Source organism: Lonchura striata, chromosome 3 (genome assembly GCF_046129695.1).
Source record: "Lonchura striata isolate bLonStr1 chromosome 3, bLonStr1.mat, whole genome shotgun sequence".
Lineage (NCBI taxonomy): Eukaryota > Metazoa > Chordata > Aves > Passeriformes > Estrildidae > Lonchura > Lonchura striata.
The window spans coordinates 88,029,875-88,051,455 of record NC_134605.1 but is presented as its reverse complement, the minus strand read 5'-3'; the positions used below and the strand labels follow the sequence as shown (position 1 = coordinate 88,051,455).

The 21,581-nt window shown below is 35.0% G+C and overlaps 1 protein-coding gene across 5 annotated transcripts in view; it reads left to right on the top strand.

Annotated features, from left to right (window-relative positions):
• Window positions 1–21,581, top strand: part of PHF3 (PHD finger protein 3) — a 48,595-nt gene that overhangs the window by 7,284 nt on the left and 19,730 nt on the right. The window contains exons 2-5 of one of the 5 annotated variants that reach the window (XM_021525687.3): window positions 2,548–2,816; window positions 5,443–5,511; window positions 12,095–12,256; window positions 13,333–15,139. In XM_021525687.3, the coding sequence (XP_021381362.2) occupies window positions 2,573–2,816; window positions 5,443–5,511; window positions 12,095–12,256; window positions 13,333–15,139 (2,282 nt within the window). In that variant the 5' untranslated portion in view covers window positions 2,548–2,572. Of the gene's footprint in view, window positions 1–2,547; window positions 2,817–5,442; window positions 5,512–10,005; window positions 10,119–10,858; window positions 11,843–12,094; window positions 12,257–13,332; window positions 15,140–21,581 lie in introns of those variants that run through there. The other 4 variants (XM_031504422.2, XM_021525693.3, XM_021525691.3 and 1 more) reach the window with 4 other exon arrangements.

Here is a 21,581-nt window from a genome sequence, read left to right as displayed (position 1 = left end):
GTTACTTCTGTCAAAAGTGCTTTTAGTGTTTCGAATGGCTGCATGGTACAGCCATTATTACAAAACTGTAGATAATATTTTTCTTCATTGCATTACTGAAGACAGAGGTTAATTTCTGTCAGGAGGGATTTTTTGTAGCAAGAGCTACTATTCTTCTCAAACTTTGCTTCTTAACATTGCTTTTTATGAAGTGGTCATAACTACTTTGGGAGCAACAAATATTGGAGTAACAAATATGTAAATGTTCTCCTAGCCAGAAAAAAGATCTGTTAAGTGTCTTCAAAACTTCTGCCACTTTTTAATGTTGGATGCAAAAGGTTTCTTGCATTCTCACAATATGTAGGTGTTCTATTGCAATGTCATTGATACTTCTTAATGTCAGGATTCACCATAATTTTGTCCTGTGGCTGTTACTCTTGTGCTCATGTAATGCTAATATGAAAAAAACCTGTCATTACAGGTGCTTTAAAGTACTGTATTGGGGCATTTGTAATTATTTTCTTATCTTTGAGCTGCTGCATCTCTTGTAGTTTATCCTGTGTAGTATCAGATTGTTGTAACTACTTGGTATAATAATAAAAACAGATTATACAGTGAAGCATAGTACTTACTCTGTTAGTTTGTTTCTTCATTTGCTTCCAGATTTGGAACTTCAGAAACCATGTTGGCTGTTATAGGTGCTAGTTGCTATGGTGTATATGTAGATGCACTGCATTGCTTGATAAAAGCAGTCATTTTTTTTTGTGAGGGTGCTTTGAAATTATGACTTGCTGCTGAAGTCTAGTATTTCTTTACTAAATGCATGTGATTTGGCCAAACTTTCCTTCTTTCTGGCTGCTTGGTCAGTAGGACCTTGTGTATTAGACAGCTTTGTTGTGGTTAGTGTGTACAAATTGGAAAGATACCATGCTCTGCAGAGACATAGTTGTATACCTGACCCTTGCTTTCTTCTGAGCTGACCTATGGGAGAAGGAAGAAAAACAGTTTGAAAATAAAACTCCAACAATCCAACAAAACCCCACAGACAAAAAAACACCAAAACAAAAAAAAAAAAAACCCAAACAAACCCTAAGAAACCCCACCCAAACAAAATGAAACACCATTCATCTTAAAACCTGTAGTTTTTTGTAAATTTTTGAAATAAAATGCACCAATATGATTGAAATTGTAGCAGAGCCCTTACATGTATCTGGCTAGGATATTCCCAGTTGATTGCCAAAACAGAAATGCCCTGTTCATGTGTCTAAGGAAGCATACTTAATGTTCTATTAAGCATGAGTAAGTACTGGATTTATTTAGTGGCAGGTTGCTGGAATAACCATTCAGAAAGTAATTGAAGCACTGCAGACTCCAATTCTCACTTGTCATTTTCCTATAATTAGTGTGTTCATTCTAAAAAAATAATTGTCTTATGTGGGAGGAGGATGGTGGAAGAAGGAGAAGGAAAGTATTTGTGTCCTTTTGCTGTTTCCAAAAGCTTTAACAGTCTTATGCACCAAAAACTGGCTTTTCAGACTAGCCTGTACACCAGATTAAGCCAGGCAGTACTGCACAGCTCCATTTTTCTTACCTGTCTGATCATATTTTTTATATTACCTTTCTCCACTTTGTGTATATGCTAAAGCAAAACTTTCAACACAAAACACTTTAAGTGTTTTGCTGACTTTTTTTCCATTCTGTTGTTTAGTTATGCATACTTATTAGTTAAGTCTTTGCTTCAGTATTTGCAGTTCTGCAGCATTACTAAGAAGATCTAGAAAATAAAGAATTCCTTGTAAAATGCAGTTGCCATCTTTGTATACAATTCCTTAGACTTCTATAAGTTCACCTAAACTTCTTCAAAATTGAAGTTTCAAAGGCTCCTCCTTTTGATGTCATCTCTGAATTCTCATGTACTTGATTGATATAAGATTTTTGTATAAAATTTATGTAATTTTATTTACTGTATTGATTGATGAAAAATAGTAGCAATAAAACCTTGCTATTTAAAAATGCTAACTTGCTATGAGGTACATGGTAGTTGCTCTTTGAACAGAAACACAGTTGTTCTCAGTAGTATGCCATATTAGTAGTATAGCAGACTCTGGAACCTTCTCAGCTCTCTGCTGATGTTAGTGGAAGCTGACCTCACAATTTTACATTTAAAAAGAGGACAGTCATGCTCACAGTGCTGCTATCCCCAGGTTCACTTGTTCTTGATATCCTCCTCCTCTGGTATCCTACTCACTTGGGCTGGTTAAGATTTAAACAAATTTTAGAAAGGAGTTGTTTAGTTACCTTTGTTATTCACACTCTGTAGAAGTGTCAGTACTTGGATACTGATAGAGGAGATTAGCATGGAATTTCTTTTAAAAATAATTAGGGTATTGATTTTTAGTTATGCAGTGAGCCATACTAAGCCATAAGCAGTTTTTTATTTGTTTTTATAATTCTGAAATACCTTAAGCATTCTTTATAAAACACAAGAGCCAAAAATTTTGCTGGTGTCTTAGGTGTTTTACAATTTGTAGCTTATTTTCTTATGGTATTTTTCTTGTCTTTCTATAGGGCTGAAAGACACACAGGAGTCTTCATGGATATAGTTGATACATTTAACCATTTAATTCCTACTGAACAATTAGATGATGCCCTATTTCTAGAATCCCACCTGGAGAATGAAGTCTGTGAGGATTTTAGTACAAGTCAAAATGTCTTAGAGGATTCGCTGAAGAACATGCTCAGCGATAAGGATCCTATGCTAGGATCTGCAAGTGCCCAGTTCTGTTTGCCTGTTTTGGATAGCAATGACCCCAATTTCCAGATGCCTTGTTCTACAGGTAAATCTTACAATTTTTTAAGATTACAATTTAAAATACAGTTTCACTCTAGTACCAACCCTTTTTCATAATGTAGAAATAATAAGTTGGGATTTCTGTCGCCTTGCTGCCCTTTTTCAATGCACTTCATACATACCTGGTATGTAAACTATGTGCAAGTCTTGTTAATTCCATAGTGTGACAATAGAGGAAAGCTCCTTGTATGGATTAGAAATATCGTAGGCTTTGTCTGTCAGTTACTCCCAATGAAAGTCAAGATTTGTTTAGTGAAGGTACTGTGCCTGATCACTGAAGTCACTGGTTGGTTTAAAAAATACCATATTTCTGGATTAGCAAGTAGGAGCAGGAGAGTTGTACAAATTGCTGCTCTGACCTCAGAGTTACTCTGTTAGTGCTAGGCCTTCTGGTACTGAGCTGTTTCTGGATTCTGGGTGTTTTGCTTTGGTTTGCTTCAAGACTCTAGAATGATAATAAAAATCTTTTTTTACTGTTTGGAATACCTGATTTGGGAACAATTTAGAGCAAAGTTTTAAATAAAAAAAGAACTCAGAATTTATTGAGTAATTTTAGAAGATTAAAAAAAAAAGGATGCCCCAATCCCCAAAATTATTAATATTTTGAAGAGTTGAAATAATTACACTGAATTTGATGATAGAGACAAAAATATACTCTATTCTTAGGAGTGTTCTTTATTTGACTGGAGGCTTAAAAAGCATAATTTTTTAGCTTCATTACTAGACGTGTAGTAGATTAATGCAGTAGATTATATAATTATATCAATATTTTGTTATCTTGAGTAAGTTTTATGGACTGTTTCTGAAAACCTTTATAATTTCCATATATAATATATATTTTACTGTTACTAACAGACTAAATTTTCACCTTCACTAAATTAGGTGGTATTCCATAATGGAAAACTGTAAATCAAAGATTATATTGATTAAAGCAATGCAAAAGTAAGCTATCAAGCCAAAACAAGAGATTTGGCAATTTTTTCCTACTTTAGAAGAACATTTTTGAGGCCATCATTAATGCTTTTGTGTGCTTGCAATAGTCTATACTCCTATGCATTTTTATCTGTAACCTGCCAAACAAAAATCATATCCCTCTTAATATGCGTAAGACTGTATAATGTACACAGCTAAACCAAATTCCACCTCACTTGCAAATTCTTTTGTTATATTGCATCCTGTGCATCCTCCAGTAAACCTGTACTGCATTTAAAAATCTTGAATTAGCTCACAGGGGACAGCTGGATATTTTTGAAGGTATGGAGAAACTTTCAGACGCTTCCTGGTGTGTATTTCTCCTGAAAGTCATCAGCAGTGCAATAATTAATACTATTAATACGTAAATAATCAGTAATAATTTTCAAAGTCCTTAAAAATAATTGGGTTAATGCATTTACTTGGGGGCTGCTATTTCAGGCTGTCAGAGGACTAAGGGATTCAAAGCTGATTTGATTTATGCTGAGTTTATTAATTTAATGTTTTGTTTCTAAATCTGAAAGCACCAAGAAAGCCACATTTCAGTAAATAAATTAGAATGTGTAATTTTGAATTAATGTAGGTATCCAAAAGAACATGAAATGTTCTTGTTGCTGCTTTTTCTTTGTAGGTCTTGATAAGAACTGTCCTTATTCTGACATGGTAGGACTGTAGTATGTGCTTAAAATTTTTTAGTTAAGAATAATGAGTATCAGTTTGAAGTATGGTTTCTTCGCTTGTCTTTTTTCCTTTAAAATTCATATAGTTGTGATTGATTTGTCTGACACACCTGGTGATCTAACACTGCTGATGTAGTCTGCTGGTAAGAGTGTGGTTATTCAAGATGGTAGTACCCTTTATATGAATTAAGCCTTGCAAAAGCTATTTTTCCCAGTTTAGGTGGAAGCTTATCTGTACACCAACTTCAGTTTGTCTAAAAAGTAAAAAAGCATAACTCTCCTGACAAAACTTGCTTTAATATATTCTATATTTTGCATAACCCATGCCTAGACTATTAAACAGCTTAAGAGGAGCAAAGTCCTCATGGAAATTAATTCACAGGACCAGTAAAGGATAGATTTATTATATTTGATGTTTCTTGAATAACTGGAATGTATTCTGTTTCGTAGAACTTTTAAAGTGGTGCAGGTTTCATGATACAGCTTGTTTGATTGCTGTGAGCAAGCTGAAGAGATAAAGGTATTAATAGTTAAACTGAGGAATCAGGGTTGTAGCTAAAATGATAATCAGGTCTTTAGATAAAATGGAGGGGCAGAAGGCATGTCTCACCAATACTTCTTTTAAAGCAGATTTGAGTTGAGTTCAAACAAACAAAATACTATCTTTATATGCCTTTAACCCAATTCTGTAAATGTGAAATTTCTTATGTGAACATGAGTATATGAGAAGGGCTTGACTCAGACCTAGTTCTTACCCACATGCCTAGTTTCTCAAGATTGTGACATTTTCTCTGCTTTATTTTGGAGATCATGTATTTTTGTTTTCAAAAGCTTGTTCTTTGGTTGGTTTTGAATGTGTGTTTGCTTTCTGCTCTTTTTCTTACTGCTACATGGACAGTTTTTTTGGGAGTTTTTACTGGCCTAATCCAAAGTTGTTACTCATCAATATGTTTTGCTCAGTTTTAGGGTTTATACTGCACATCATTCATCAAGAACTAAGTTTTTTGTTAATACTACACTCTTTTTATGGTGAGTTACTTCTTACCTGACTGTTTGTGATGGATACTGCTAGCAACTGATTGTATGTCCTTTAGACAGTTCAAGTGCATGCCTATAAAAAATACAGAGACATCTATCCAGAAAACACAGGTTTTGTAAGCTGAAGTATAACTACATCTCTTGGGATGAATAGTAGCATAGAATAATAGAATGATGTGATTTGCAGGGGACCTCTAAGGGTCATCTAGTCCAGCCCCTCTGCAGTGGACATGTTAAACTAGATCAAGTTGCTCAGAGCCCTGTTCAACCTGACCTTGAAAGTTCCTAGGCATGGGGCATCTGTACCACCTCTCTGGGCAACCACTTCTAGTGTTTCATCACCCTCATAATAGAAAAAGTTCTTCCTTACATCCAACCTGAAGCTACCCTCTTGTATTTTAAAACCATTATCCTTGTCCTGTCACTATAGGCTATACTAAAGTTTGTTCACATAATTCTTTATAAGCCACTTTTAAGTATTAAAAGGCTGCAATGAGATGTCCACCTATTCTCCAGGCCAAACAACTCCAACTCTCACAGCCTTTCTTCAAAGGACAGGCAGGTGCTCCAGCCCTCCAGTCATTTCTGTGGCCTCCTCTGGACTCAGTTCACCAGGTCCGTGCTTTTTTTGTATCAAGCATCTCAGTCAGCAGTACTGATATATGACAAATAGAAGGACTATGACAATGGATGTTTGTTGCCTATCTATTGATAGGCAGAACTGTATCAGTACCAATAAGGCAGTCTCATGTTTCTCTCTTTGCCTGAATCCAGATTGTGCTGGATTAAGATAGTTTCTTTAGTTAGATGACACTGTTGGTCAAAGACAGAACAGACCAAACTTGCTGAGCTTGCTCTATAATTGCCACTGGGCAACAGAACAGGGTTAGAGTAATAGCATGGGGTTATCTTTTTAGCTTTGATTGAATAATTACATATTTAGATAAGGGAACAAGATTCTTTGTGGGTGATCCTGGTTATGGCTTTGAGCAGAGGTAGACATAGCTCTTTATGACTCACAACTCTCACAAGCTAAATAGAGTAGAGGTCAAATTATGCTGAAATTCTTTTTAGAATGTGTTTGTGAAGGGTGACTGCTAAACTATAAAGATGTAGTTAGGTTGCTGGTTTATGGACTTAGACTGAGGAGAATGGTGGTTTTACAGCACAGTTAAGAAGTTCTGTTCTCTCTGTTAATCAAGGTTCAAAGTATCTACATCTTGTTCACTGTAACTCATAGGAGCTTGGCAGTTATGGAGGGCTCTTCCTGTCCTGAAGTAGGTGTCAGCAGAAAGACATCGTGTCGATAGTAGAAATTGATATAACTGCTCTCCTTGCCAGTTAAAGAACAGAATTGGACAAAATGAAACTTTGAGAAATAAATGAAATCCAAATTCTTGAAGCAATCAGAAGTGTCCTAAATCACGTTTTAGGTTCCTCTATGCTTCTTTTTGTTGGTTTGGTCGGGTGGTTGTTCTTACAAGCTGTGCATGACCAATGTAGAAAATTATGTTGTGTAGAACAGCTCTTGGCCATCTTAAATGTTTGAGTGGTGTGAGTGGGTGTGGAAGCATGCTTTTGAGGTTGTTTTGATTTCTTTTTTTACCTTATTGAGCAATTCATTGATAAGAAGTGTAAACTCTGAAGTTTAGAATATGACAGAACTCTTAAGAGCAACACACTTATTGCAACTTTGAATGGTACCCTAGTGATAAGTTTTCTATTTTGTTCTCTTCTTGCTGGAAGACATGCTGGAAGCTTATCCACCTGTGAGCATAGCAGGTCATACTGGTTGCATGCCAGTGAGCTAAATAACTTAGCATTTGTACTAAGTTGGTAATTCTTGGTAAATTAAATAGGTAATCACGAACTGTGTAGCTTTTCAGAATGTCATTTAGTGGGGTAGTTTGGTTTGTTATACTGCAGGGAATGGAATTTTAATTACATATCATCTGGAGACATTTCTAGATTTCATATTAAAATCAAGCTTTTAACTAATATAGTTTATGGGTATGTTTATCAAATCAGGTACTTACCATAAATGATAAAAGAGACTGATGCTGTAAGAATCACAAAATGTGTTAGCGATGTCTTTTTAATTGCCCTTTTTTTCCTGTCTCTCTGAATTGCTGCTGGGAAAGTGTTTTCCAAAAGTGCAGTCTGCTTTTTCTAGTTTTAGCCTGTGTTTTCATGAGTATTGTTAAAAGCAGCATTGCTTCTGCTAAAATTATGATTACCTAGTGAATTTTCGAAACCAAACCAATTTTTCCGACTACAAGTACTCTTTTCTTTATCTGGTGTGACATCTGGCTGTGTTAGGCAGTTCAGGCTCTTTTGACTAAAGCCAAATGTATGTGTATTTTTCCTCCTCCATTTGAAGTAATTTTGAATGTAACTTTGAGACTCCAAAATTTGGTCTGCAGTAGTTTCTCTCAGTTTTCTTACCTCTTTATGCCTTCCTTCTTCCAAGCTGACCATATAAACAGCTACACAGTGTTTTATAACCCATGTAGTAACTTTTCTGTATGAAATTTAAATTTACTGAGAACCTGGAGAATATTTATTTTGTGCCTTTTTCTGTTTGTGGGTGGCAAACTACCTATATCCTGCAGTTTAGGTCCTTCTGAAGTATTTAGTTATGCCTTTGGATCAGTTTCATGGGTGGAGAGAGGTTGAATCTGTACTAAGATTTGCAAAGCAAGTTAGATTAGCAATGTGTAAATACGTGAAGACTCTCTTCTTAATAAAATTAATTAATTTACATTAAAGTGCTTGGTTTGATGTGGTTTTTTTTACTTTGTTGTTGAAATTTGTGGTTTTCTGTTCCTTATTTCCAGTGTAACAGGGTTGTATCACTAAAGAACTGCTATTCAGCAGGCTTGTGATGTAGCTCCATCTTTTTAATAAAATGGGCATGCCGTCCTCTGTCAAGATGCATGCTGTATTAAGTTTATTTATCCTAGTTTATTTTCATATATCTTTATTTTAAAGACTGTAAAATTACCTCTTTGCAACACAGACATTAATGGAGAATGGGAGCAAGTGTTTAGTTAATATTTCACATTACTTACTGTGATTCTTTTCTTGCACTGGACAGTCAGCTCAAGATACTTGCGGGCAAATTCTCAGTTCAATGGGTTACAGGCAAACTTGCAAAACAGTTGGAGTTTGATGTTTCCTTATGTAAGTTGTGTCATAAGTCACATGATTTATCTTGAAAATATATCTTCTTTTAGCAGAAAGTATTTCTAATCTTGTTTCTTGAACATATTCATCAAAATGTCAATAGGAAAAAGGTTTCTCAGAGAAAGTATACCAACCTCATATACGATCTTGAGACTTACTGACAAAATACCACTTTCTTTGTTTTATTGTTTCACTGGAGTTTATTAGCTCTTCTGAAGGTTTACCTAGATGTGTTAGGTAACTGCTTTAGACTGTAACTGTTCTTTTCATTAAAGCATTATGTTACATCTCTGTGTTGTTATTCCCATGTAATGCAGAAATTTTACAATGTCCAACCATTTCCGTATAATCTGTGATGCTTATATGGAATTTACTGTGGATTTGCACATTCCTGCCATTAGTTTGATTCAGCTGGACATAGTGTTTTACAGCAGTGCAAAGCAGGAACAACAGTGATGTTCTGTTTGGTGTGGTTGCCTAAGCAAAAGAAATCCAGGGCTAACATCTACAGAGAAGAAATTTATTTTTACACTTGATATTTACCTTGGTTAGTGTGTCAAAAAACTGAGTATTTCTGTCTTAGTTGTGGCTGAAAATAATCGAGGAAAGTCTTATGTTAATAAAAATAAAGTTTTATAAATGTCATAGTTTTTGATTATGTATTTAGGGGTGTTTCCTTCTCCTTATTTCCTCTTTCACTAGAAAGTAAGACTTATTTTTGTAAGTTTTACATTGCTTAAGAATTTAAAGATGGTCATGCTTTTGTTTTAGCATAGGAAAAACTTTGCTTTAAATTTGTGAGTAGACTGGTTTTACTATATGTTGTTGTATTATGGTATAACATATATAATAAAGTCAGCACAGCCCAGCAGTTTGGAAGTTTAGATACTTTATGAGTAATGGAAAAACAATGGTAAGGTGAAGGTCAGTGGTGCCTTTTCCAGTATAGATTTGTTGAATGTGACTCATACTTTTCTCATTTGCAATGTATTCAGTTGTACACTGGTGTGCAGCTCTTCCTATTCAGATAAGTTTTTTCTTCATTCATTTTTTATTTTTCCTATTTTATTTTTTAATTTCTAAACTTATTGCTGAGATAATTTTTAGATATTTGTTACTAAGATCATCTCTGCTTTTTTTGTTCTTTCTGATTTTGCTTTTGTTGGTTTACCTTTCCTAAGGTTATTTCTTTACCTCCACGTCTCCTTCATAATTTACTTTCCTAGTCTTCTTTGTATCTATTGCTGTTCTCTGTCATTTTTCTCTTCCCAGCAGGGTCTGTGTGGAATGCTCCTCATCAGGGGCCTCATGAAACTGTCTTTACTAGCTGACTTGTAGCTCAGGTGGTTTGAAATTAGCAAGATTCTGTGCTTCAATTCCTCTGTAAAATTAAAGCTGCAGCACAGAGTCTTGTAAGTATGAAAATACTTTAATTCTAATATTTCACATTGTGTCTGTCAATAATGGACTGAATGTGTCTCTTGTTATTAATAAAGGAGGGTGTAGAAATTCTGTAACTTGAGCAAGAATGTTTTAAAGCCCAAGACTAATGTCAGCCCTTTAATATGCTCCAGAGTTGCTTCAGAAGCCGTCCTAGTAGTTTTTATTTTTCATGCTATCTTCAATAGTTTAGTAGTTTAGTTCTACACAGAAAGAACAGACGTGGATGTGAGTCTCTTTTGTCACAGTCTATACTCAAAAGCTAGTTTCGTGTTTTGCAGGAACACTATGAAAACACAAATACCAAAGTGCAGAGCTGCTGGGAGGATATAATCTTTGAGAACACAAGAGTGGGCAGCTGGAGTTAGAGTGAGGATCCTTCTCATTCAGGTTTTCATCTTAGACAATGGCCAGTATTAGATATTTACTGGGAAAATAATGTCTAATAGGGCAGTGACAATGTAATTTTTTTGCCAGTGTGTCCAGTATGTAGCTTATAGCAAATAAATGATTAAGGAACACTCTTGAGTGGAGTAAGACCAAATTTATCAGCCTCATGCACCTTGCATGTGATATCTGTATGTTTGTAAACACATACAGATATAAAGGTGGCTCTGTGGATTGAAGAGTGGAAGTAGACAGTAATTTCCACAAACACTTTTCCTTGTAACTGATGTGTACAATGCAGTAACTAAAGATAATGGTTAAAGTAAAATAAATGACCATAAATTGTTAGCTTAAGAAACTCCTAGCTTTTAGCTTCTGGCACCCATCTGATTAGAGAGGTTTGGACTGCTGATTGCCTGATGCCATGATCAGCTTTCCTGAAGAGGCTGATAAAAAACTTTCTAATATTTGAAATTCTAACGTGTTGCTTGGTTAGTTTATTTTTTCATTGATTTTTTAAAATTGCAGTAATATCAGACTTGAGAGGACCAGGAGTTGACAGATTTTCTGAGCTGGTCTAAAAATCCTAACAATTTTTAATTTAACTTCTTGCTTTTTTACTTTTTTGTGCTGTGTGTTAACTTACATAATTTTTAAGTAAACAATTTTCAGAAATTTCTAGATATCTTATATGTGTCATGTGAGTTTATCTTAAAAATCCTTCAAGGTTTGTGTCTTAGTAGTGAAAAACAGGCATACTTGATTGTTTGGAGTCTCTGTTATATTTGTGAGACCTTCCTACATGTTTCATAAAGTCACTTGGGTGTTTGGCTTGATCTCACAAATTTTGCATCCCATGGGGACCAGGATTCATTAATCACACATAGGATCTTTAAGTAGGAGAGGCTACCACTGCAAGAACTAAATTTAGAGCAAATGAGGAGAATGGCTGATGTAGTGACCTGACTGCTTCTTAGGAAACCAGTTTTCAGCAGCAACATCTGGGACCTTTCTCAGCTTAGTGGAGGATAGGAGTTCACCAATGACAAAGTTCCCTTTCTCTCCTGGGACGTTAAGTGCTTGCTGCACTTAAAGCTCTTCCAAAAAGACATTACAGGCACAGATATGGCTGGGGCTGAGAGTTTTAAAATGGTATCCTGTCAGACTGATTTTTGTGCTCTGCACTTCTGGATCAGCTCTTCCTGCTGTTTACCTTTCTTCACTTTTTCTTAGGTGGGAAGGGACAGTGAGGGGCAGCTGATCCTCTAAGACTGGGGACCTTCCTGTGGCAAAAAAACCACAATAAAATGTGAGTCCACAAAAAAGCTATGAGGACAATCTACAGAAGTTTTAAGCTGTGGGTGATATCTTCTTCTCCACTGAAACTGCCTTACATGGGAATTTTCTGTCCTTTATTCTTTTTTTTTTCCTCTTTTGCTTGATTTTAGGTGGCAAATTTATTTTTTAATGTCTTTTCCCCTGTCTAACTCAGCATTATAGCTGCAACATTTTTTGATCATTTTAAGTTTTAGGCTCTTTCTTGTTTGTTTATTTTTTCCAGTTATTGGTCTTGATGATACTATGGATGAAGAAGGAGTTAAAGAGAGTGGTCATGACACCATTGATGATGATGAGCTTGCTTTACCTAATAGGAATTTGAGAAGCCGTGCTGAAGAACCATCAGTCACATCACCAAGGAAATCACCACGTTTAATGGCGCAAGGTGATTATAGATTGTTTGCACATTTGAAGTAAATCAAATCTTTAAAATCCTACCCCCAACATTTATAAATTTAACTTGGTTGTTTGAATTCCAGTATAGAAGCTCCCTTTTTCATACAGTGCAGCTAGAAGCTGACATCCATAGGGTGTGAGTCAGTTAGACTTCTTCTTTAATAAATATTTAGTGTCTTGCTTATGGTCATTAAACTAATTTTTGAGATTTTTGTCCTTTTACCTACATAAGATTAATAATGTGGTTCTTCACCAACAAAAGCATGATGGCGTTGCCAAACAGCATTGGAATATTAGGTTAGCATGTCTAATTTTATTTGCATAATCTCTTTTTACTTTAAATTAGGTTATAATAATTGCAGTCAGAAAGTCTTTAATCAAAATATCTCAAGATACTTAATATTTTAATAAAATATTTTAATTTTTCATGTTAGCTTATTTTTTATAGTTATGGGTTTTTTAACTTGTTGAACTGGAGTTATTTACTGCTCTGTTTTCCCCCTTATAGAGGAGGTGGAGTTAAAAAGATAAAATTATTTAATATGGCAATCGGAATTTAGGAGCCTCTAGTACAAAGCTGGTGATGATGCTGTTTAGAAAGGCACTTGAATGATTACTTGTTTAGAAAATATAAAAGTTGTCATCAGGTGAGAATGTGACTGGATCTCAGATTTGTAGACTGTTCTCTCAAAGATTTTTAAACTTCAGTTATATTTCTAGTTACAATCTAGCTTGTGCAATTTTTGTTCGAGGTAGAAAAGGCTGAGCGATAGAGAAGTAGAGTTAGTTTTGATTGTCTATCATCACTTGTGTTTTGTATGTACTACTTAGAAATTCCATAGCTTTTAGAATAATGGGGTTTTACATCCAAACTATGTCAGTGTAAAATTAAAATGCAAGTAATTTAGTTTTGGGGAGGTTTTTAAGTTTAGTAAATAACTAAGTTTTAAGTCCTTTTTGTATCCAGTAAGCTAAACTGGGGTAAATCACTTTTCTAGGCAAATCTTGTATTTGCAAAAAGAAGGAAGCAGAATAAGCTAAAAGCTTTTCTTTTTCCCTTCCTAGAACCAGTACGGAGTCTGCGGCAGAGCACGCTAGCCAAGCGCTCGAATGTTGCTCCTCCTCTTAATACCAAGAAATCATCTGTAAAAAGTGGATCTGCTCCAAAAAATGGACAGAAACAAGAGAGAAGTCCAGTTAAAGAGACAGATGTTGCTGCACACTTGAAAACGGAGCAGCCTAGGGAGGTCAGGCGTAGTACAAGACGATCAGGACAGGTAGAAGGAACAGCAGCAGTAACAGCATCCCAGAGTAATACAAAATGTCTGCCTGGTCCTGAAGATATGAAAGAAATAAAGACTGAAACCCCTGAGCAGGCAAAAGTTGAAGAAACATCCCAAGAGTTAAGTTGTGCTAATTTAACAGAACCCTGCTCTTCTGCAGAAACAAAGGAAATAGTAGAGGTTCCAGTGAACACTGACTCTGGGAGTGCTGAGTCACTTTGTTCACTATCTGCAGATACTGAAATGATTCCAGTTAAAAATGAAACAAGTGATGTGATTGATTCAATGGACTTGGAAAATTCTTCAGAAGAAAAGACTAATAATAAAGCAGAGGAATCAGAGAAGAAAGCAGAAGAATATAATCAAATTGAAGTAACTGGAAAAGATAATGATTCATCTAGTGCTTGCATGAATGCAGATGGAATTTGTGACACCTTTTCAAATTTGTCCAGCTCTGTGAAAGAGGAGGGTGATTGCAGTTCAGGTTCCCACAATGTGGAAGTTCTTGATGAAAATACATTGTCATTAAAAGAATGTGTAACAGAAGCTGGAGGTGATGACAAGGGAATGGAGAACACTGAATCTCCATCTGAGAAACTATTGGACAGTACAGACTGCAATAATAAAGAATTGAAAAGCAAAGAGTTTACTTCTGCTGACCCAGGAAATAGCATTTTAGAAAGCAATGTTGTTGACCAGTCAAGCCAAAATGTACAGCAGCAAATTGGTAGTACAACAGTAGAAGGCCCTGAGGCATCAAAATTTCAGGATGATGAGAAACAAATTGGTATTTCAACAAAATGTGAAAAGAACATTAGACCACGGCATAGTAAATCTGTAGTACAGAATAAACAAAATCTGACTGCAGGTACTTGGCAGAAATCAGGTTCAGTGCAACAAGAAATGGCACGGTCAAGAACGAGAGCTGGTGTTGCTGTTTCGGGCCTTCACAGTCCCTCTTCAGCAAGTCTGAAGAGAAATGCAGCTGAGCAAGACAGTCATCAGCATCCAAATAACCCAGTTAAAATTAGAAAGAAACAATCTGATCTGGATTTGAAAGCAAAGAGTAGCCTTTCAGGGGTGACTGTTAAAAAACAGACCAACACAAAGCTAAAGAAAATACCCCGAGTCCAGGCTTCTGGGCAAGCCCAGAAATCATCAGTTCAAAAACCAAGTGAGAAATCTACTCCTCAAAGCTGTTCTAAAGATAGCCACCACTCTGTGCATTCATTGTCAGGTCATGTTTCACATCCTGGTCAGAAGCAAGCCAGCAAACACCAACTTGCAACTGGGCTAAAAGCAAATAACTCTACAAAGGAAGAGGCAGAGACTAAAGATCCCTCTGTTGTAGAACATCTGAAGGAGGATGATAAGGAAAAAAACAAGTCAAAAAGAAATGATAGGACTCTCCAACCTCGCCAGAGAAGAAGTAGCAAAAGTCTTTCACTTGATGAACCTCCCTTGTTCATTCCAGATAATATTTCAACTGTTAAAAGGGAAGGCTTGGAGCATACCTCTGCTAGTGAGAGCAAGCATATTTGGGTTCCCAGCAAGCAGTGTGGCTTTTGCAAAAAGCCACATGGCAACAGGTGTGTGTGGCAGTGTGTTTTAGGAATTTATTTTTGGTCTTGAAAGGTAATTTTTTTCCTTCCACCAAATGTTTGACGCTGCTCATGCCAAAACAAAGTCCTAGTCTTGCAATACAAATCTGTATGTCACACAGTCAGTTAATTTCCTTTGCACTCATACACTTTTTTTTTTTTGTATCATTTAAACAGAGCATTAGAAACTAGTTTGGCCCAAAAGTTTGAATACAAATGTTTTATGAGTACTTACTTTGATGACTGTATAATTCTTCTATGCTGCTTAATTATGCACTTTAAACTTGACTTTTTTTCATAGAAAAGAAATTAGATGTCTGTGTTCCAGGTTGTCATTTCCTTCTTTCCAGAAACCTCTTAAGTGGAAGCATCACCATCAACCAAAAAAAATCAAATAGTTGTTTGCATGTGACTTTTATCTGGTACAGGTCCAATTCTAATAGAAGAGATACAGAGATTTTTTTCACTTTGTATAATCAGTGCCCTGAGGTTTCATGTAACTGTAATTAAATAGTTGCCAGGGAGGAGAGAAAGAACATGAAAAAATGCCACAAAATTTCCATGTGGGCATATCTGAAATTGCCTTTAAGCTTAATAATGAGGTTTTATCTGAAGTTGATAATATTCCTCTATAGCAAAACTTGTTCTACACAGTAAGTGAGCTGAAAAAGGCCATTGGGTTTCACTAGTGATCTACAAGTCCAAGAGTAAGAATTCCTTTATTACACTTACTGTGTTTTAATACTGAAGTGTTTTTTGTTGCTGTTCTACCTGCTAGCCTACTTTTTGATATTTTTTTTAATGTCAAATTGAAGATATTTGTGATTAGCTTATGTGAGAGAAAGTTTTAATAGCAATTTTTAGTGATTTTAGTAGCTTTAGAACTCCATATATCAGAGTGAAATATGGAACAATTACCTTTGGCATCTGAGGGGGTTTCTTTGCCATTTGTTTGTTTCTAAGAAGCCCTTCTGAGCTTTATTGACTCATTGTATCATATTTGAAAAACAAATACATGAAAATTCATTTACTGTACAGCTGTAGTAACTGCATCATTGTGGCCTACTAAAAGAATTAATAAGAGGTTTGCTCTGCCTGGTTGCTGAGGATTGCCTGATTGAAGGGGTGCTCAAATTTAGTTTTATTTTTTAAAAAACTTATTTAATTTTTAAGACCCATACCATCTGTGTCTTTTTAAGAGTGTTTAATTTTAAGCAAGTTGCTTTTCCTTAGTTTTTGTCACCATATGCATTACCATGGAAGTAAAACTGTGTGAGTAGTCTGTATTTTAGTGAATTGTTTACATCCCAAAAGGCTGCTTTCTAGATAAAAAAATGTTTCTGTAGATATTTTTTAAAGCAAAGTATGATATTTGGAATTTAAATTACTTGATAGCTGTTAAAATGCAGCTTTGACTTGAACTTGTGCTATATGCTTTCTACTTATGCTAAAAGTTTAAATGTTCTATGATTTGGTTTTTTTTTCAATGTCTTGTTAAGAGTTCAGAAAGTCTTGATTTTTATTATTAAATGGATCTAACCAGCGTGGGAAGATGTGGCAGTGACTCAGTTAAATCTACTTATTTGAGTTTATAAATTCAAAGTAGCTTTACAGAGATACAGGGATACACAGCAATACAGGATTAAGTTCAACAAACCGAATTTTGCATTGCCAGTTCTTACTGCTGCCAGAAGAATAATATAGTGTATGAATCACCACCTGAGGTTGGATTGAGACAGCCTGTGAGTTGCCATAGATGGTAATTATGGGTGTCATCAGTTTTGTAATGTCAGTCTTCAGTGTTTTAGGGTTTTTGTGTTGGAATTGTGTTATTTTTTATGTCTGCATTGCAAAACTGTTGATACAACCAGTGCTTTCAACAGCAGATAATCAGATTTGCTAAACATAGAAAGATTTTTAGCACATAAATGCAGAATTTTTATATATAAAATATGACTGAGACACAGTAGTGGAATAAGGAAACTTGCACAATTGAGCTTCATGCCTAATAACAGATTTAAGATTGTCAGTGCATGACTTCTTATCATTACTAGACTAAGTAAATAAGTTTTAATTTTTTCAGATTACTTTACATTGTAGTTCTGTGCTACAAGTAACTGAAATTTTGCAGATTCATCATTAAGGTACAAGAGGAAGCAAAACTTGTATCTCCCATGCTTTGGCATTTTGTCCTAATTTAATTATTAGTGCAAGAAAAAGAAAATACTTCTAGTACAGTGCAAAAGAGAAGTGTAAGATGAAAAATTTGAATTCTGTCTCTTTGAAACCCATCAAAACTGTCAAAATTCACTGTAATGAAAAGGGGATTTTAATTCACTGTTTGGACTGCTTTTCAAGGAATTTTTGTTTCCCTTTTGAAACAGCCTAGCTGGTCACTCTTACCCTTTTTTCTCTGTTCATTGTATGAGAGAAAATGAGAAAGTGTAAGACACACAAATGCTGTTTAATGGCTGTATGTTCAGGATATGTCAAAGGCAGAGCTAAGATGTAAAACAACATTTGTGTTTATAGCTCTATGTTTATTTCAATTTTGGAAATTTTATTCAATGCTCTGGTACAAATTGCTTATAGGAAAAGAAGTTAAACTGAAGTTGCAATTCCCAGTTAGGAAATAATTTGCTAAGAGCTTTGCAGGATGTCATGTTAAAGTAACATATTTAAAATTCAGGATGCAGAGTAGTAGTCCCTTGAACCTTTGTGTATTCCCTCTAATAAATGTACAGCCACTAACTTGTTATTGTAACACCAAGCTTGGAGAATTGATTCGGGTAATGTGTGGAAATCATGGCATCAGCTTTCTTTGTGTACAGAATTCCAGAAAGGCAATGCCAATCAGCCTTACACATACCCAGAATAATTTTACTCTGCCTGTTAGAACAAGAGTAGAAGGATGGTACTTCAATGTTGTTTCATTTTGGATCAGCACGTGGCAAATGGAGTCAATTTATATCTTTAGGAGTATATGCCATAATTTGCTGGCCACATGCAAAGTCAAAGTATGCTTACCTTGTACTGCAGATACCATGGGTTTGGGAAAGGAGGAATTCTGTTTTATGAACATGAGATTTGCATGATCAAAAAACATCTTGCTTTGTAAGAAACTGCTGGTTTGCTTTTTATTAATAGGTCATTGTTTGGCAACTTAACTTTCAACAGTGACTTTTCAAGCTCTCTTTTCCATTTGTTTTGAAGTTTATAAGCTGTAACCATCAGCTATGATGTATATGATTATATATGTACTTTTGTTCTTAGAGAATGGGTTGTCAGTGTTTGGCTTTAGGACTCTCTCAGCCTGTTTTCTTGATGTATTGTGGTATATCTTTGCTACATAACTAAAAAGAATCGCTCTTTCATATGAAAACTAAACCTTGTGTGTCTGCACAAGTCAGATGACTTTTTGTAATTTTCAGCACATCTGAAGGGGTACTTTTTCAGTGCATTCATAGTATACAACTTGAGATACTCTGATTCTAAGCAAATCTAGAAAACACAATTACAGAGCAAGTTTGTGACTTTAATTTGGTGACTTGCTCTTAATTTCAACAGTTCCAAGTAAGATTTTCTTTTATTAGGCTGTGGAATTTTGAGGATTCTCTTTGGGTGTTGTTTTTGTGGGTTTTTTTTTCCTGGTTTTGTTTTGTTGTTGCTTGGGCTTTTGATAATCCAGTTTGAGTGGTCAGACACAAACTGACCTCAGACCTCACAGAAAAATTAAGTGATACAGGAATATATTTTACTTCGGGTATTTCTTCCCCCTACATTTCAACTATGTTTTAATAAAGAGGAAGAGTTAGTATGTTGGAAAAGGTAATGAATTGAAAAGTGCTAAAGTTGATTTAGCAGAGGTACAGTATTCCTGATTTCTTGCTTACACATAATTCCTCAAAAGTTCCTTTGGAACTGTAGTACAGAAAAGTACTTTGGCTGATGGATGCAAACTGCAAACCATTTTTACCCATACTAAAGATTATTAGGAGATTTGTATTTTAAAAATTGTGCTAAATATGAGTAAATTATAGTGGATCCAGGTTATCATACAATTTGCTCAGGCAATGCAAAAGAGAGTCGTTGGGAAACGAGCTTCAGGCTCCAAACTTACAGCCATCCTTAAATTACATAGGCATATTTTTTTTAAGATGGTGATGCCTGGCATCAGTGGATAGTATGCAACAATTTGTTGTGAGAACATTCTTTGCAAGGAACAGTAATTAGAATAATAATAGTGCTTGAATTCTAGTAAACGTCCATTAGATAGTATGAGTGTGTTAAGCATTAGATTATGCAAGATGTCATCAGATCACAGTAATGGATAATGCTTTCAAGTTTTTGCCTCTGCTACTTCTTTCTTTCTCTGTGAAAAGCCTTGCAACATTAAAGGCTATCATGCTTTTCCACTTACAGCTGTAGAAAAACTGAATGACATTATAAACAAAACAACATTGTAATGTATAATTAACAAAGGGAAGGACTCCATTGTAATTTTCATTTATGGTTACATAATTGTATTTATAGATTTTATATGGATTATATTGCTATGCTGCAGTATTGGCAGGATTATTATTAATACCAGTGGCATAAAGGAATTAAGCAAATGGATACCATAAATTGTCTAAGATAGTTTTATAAAAGATGGCATAAATACATACAGCTTATAAATACAGTTTATAGAGCATGTGATGCTTATCCTGCAACATACAGCATGTGTAGAATCCACTGGTAATGGAGCTTCCCTTAATGATTATATATAATATATATATGTATGTGTATATACATATATATATATATATTTAGTGCAGATTTGTAATTAATATTAGAAAACCTAATTTCTTTAGGGTTTTGGGGAAGTTTAGTGGGTTTGGCTTTGCTGTTTGACATTTTTCATGAATTAATCTTTAATTCAAAAAGCTTAAGGTTGTTTGTCTTCTTGCCACTTTCTTTTTGGAGGGGGTTCCTGTAATATAAATAGTAAAGAAAATTATGCCTTTAAGAAAGAGAAGAAACATCTGGCATAAAAATGGGTTATTGAAATTTAGTACTTAGGTAATAAGTTTGCAGTATCCTTTTTGTATGCTGCAAATTCCATGTAAAGACCTCTGCTGCTAGTGATTGAGATAGGTTTGTGGATTTTTTTCTAGAAGATCAGAACTTGAAAAATCATGTCACTTGTATTAGACTTTGTCAAAAAGGAAGCAAGTGGAACTGCACATGTTTCTGTGCACTTACAAGGTAGTGCAGATTTTTTTTTGACAGACCATATTTCATTTGAGCTTTGTATCAAGCCACGCTACTTCACTGATGTGGAACGGATGCTCTGCTAAAGCTGCCATGCCATGAATATCTTGTCCCTGCTTTAACATTAGCAGGACTGTAGCATCAGTGCATCAGAGAAACAGTTGAAATGTTAATGCAAGTTTACAACAGATCTATAGAAGATTGATGAACAGTGTCATTAAGGGACGAAGTGCAGATGGGGGACTTGCTTTAAATACTGAAGTCTTTAAAAAGTGAACAGTGGGTTTTCTCCTCTTAGGCGAGTTTGGGGCTAGAGTGTTATTTTGAATAGTTTGGTTTGGGTTTTTTTGGTTTTTTGAGGTTTTTTTTGTTAAGATTTGAGTTCTGTTGTATTTTTCCCAATTGCTATGTACCACAAACATGAAGGATTAAAGAGAAGCAGTTGTTTTGAAACTAAATTATTTTCTGTGGCAGTACATTATTAATTAATCTTAAAATGCTGATTACTGTCCCACACTGATTAATTACTCTTGACAGCTCCTGATTTTTATTTTGTTTTGCTCAAGTATAGCTTTACAATGAAAAGCTGTTTTATGAGTAAGGTGATTTCTGCCCATTTTACAGTAATGATTTTCTCTGGAAACTTGCTACTGTTCCTTAATTTGAATATGTGAAAGTAATTTTAAAACATGGTTCATATATGTAGAAAATAAATTGTCCAAGCCTGAGTTTTTAATCTAACAAATTAATTCAATTTATTACAAATAACACACCAAAGGAAGTATTCCAATCATAAGAGAGATTGTGGCACGTTTGCATTAATTATTCTGTATCTTTTTATGTTTCGTCTATTACTTTCTGATTTTAAGGTGTCTCTTTTCATGCTGATATGTGGACTACCAAGGGAATTCTTTAAAGGAATGGAACTGTAGCATACTCTGTGCAAAAGTCCCAGTGAGCTAAAGTACTGTCTGCTGTCACCTGTCAGTTTTTAAAAATATTTTTCTTCCAAAAAAAGATTTTTATATTAAAGTCCAGTGAAAGCAAGTCTTTCATTGAATGTAGCATGATTTAATATTTTAAAATATACTTTTTTTTCTCTTTCAGCTTTACATCTTCCAATCCAGCCTTACAACATGGGTAAAAGTCCTGCACTTCAGATTTGAAGCAATCTGCA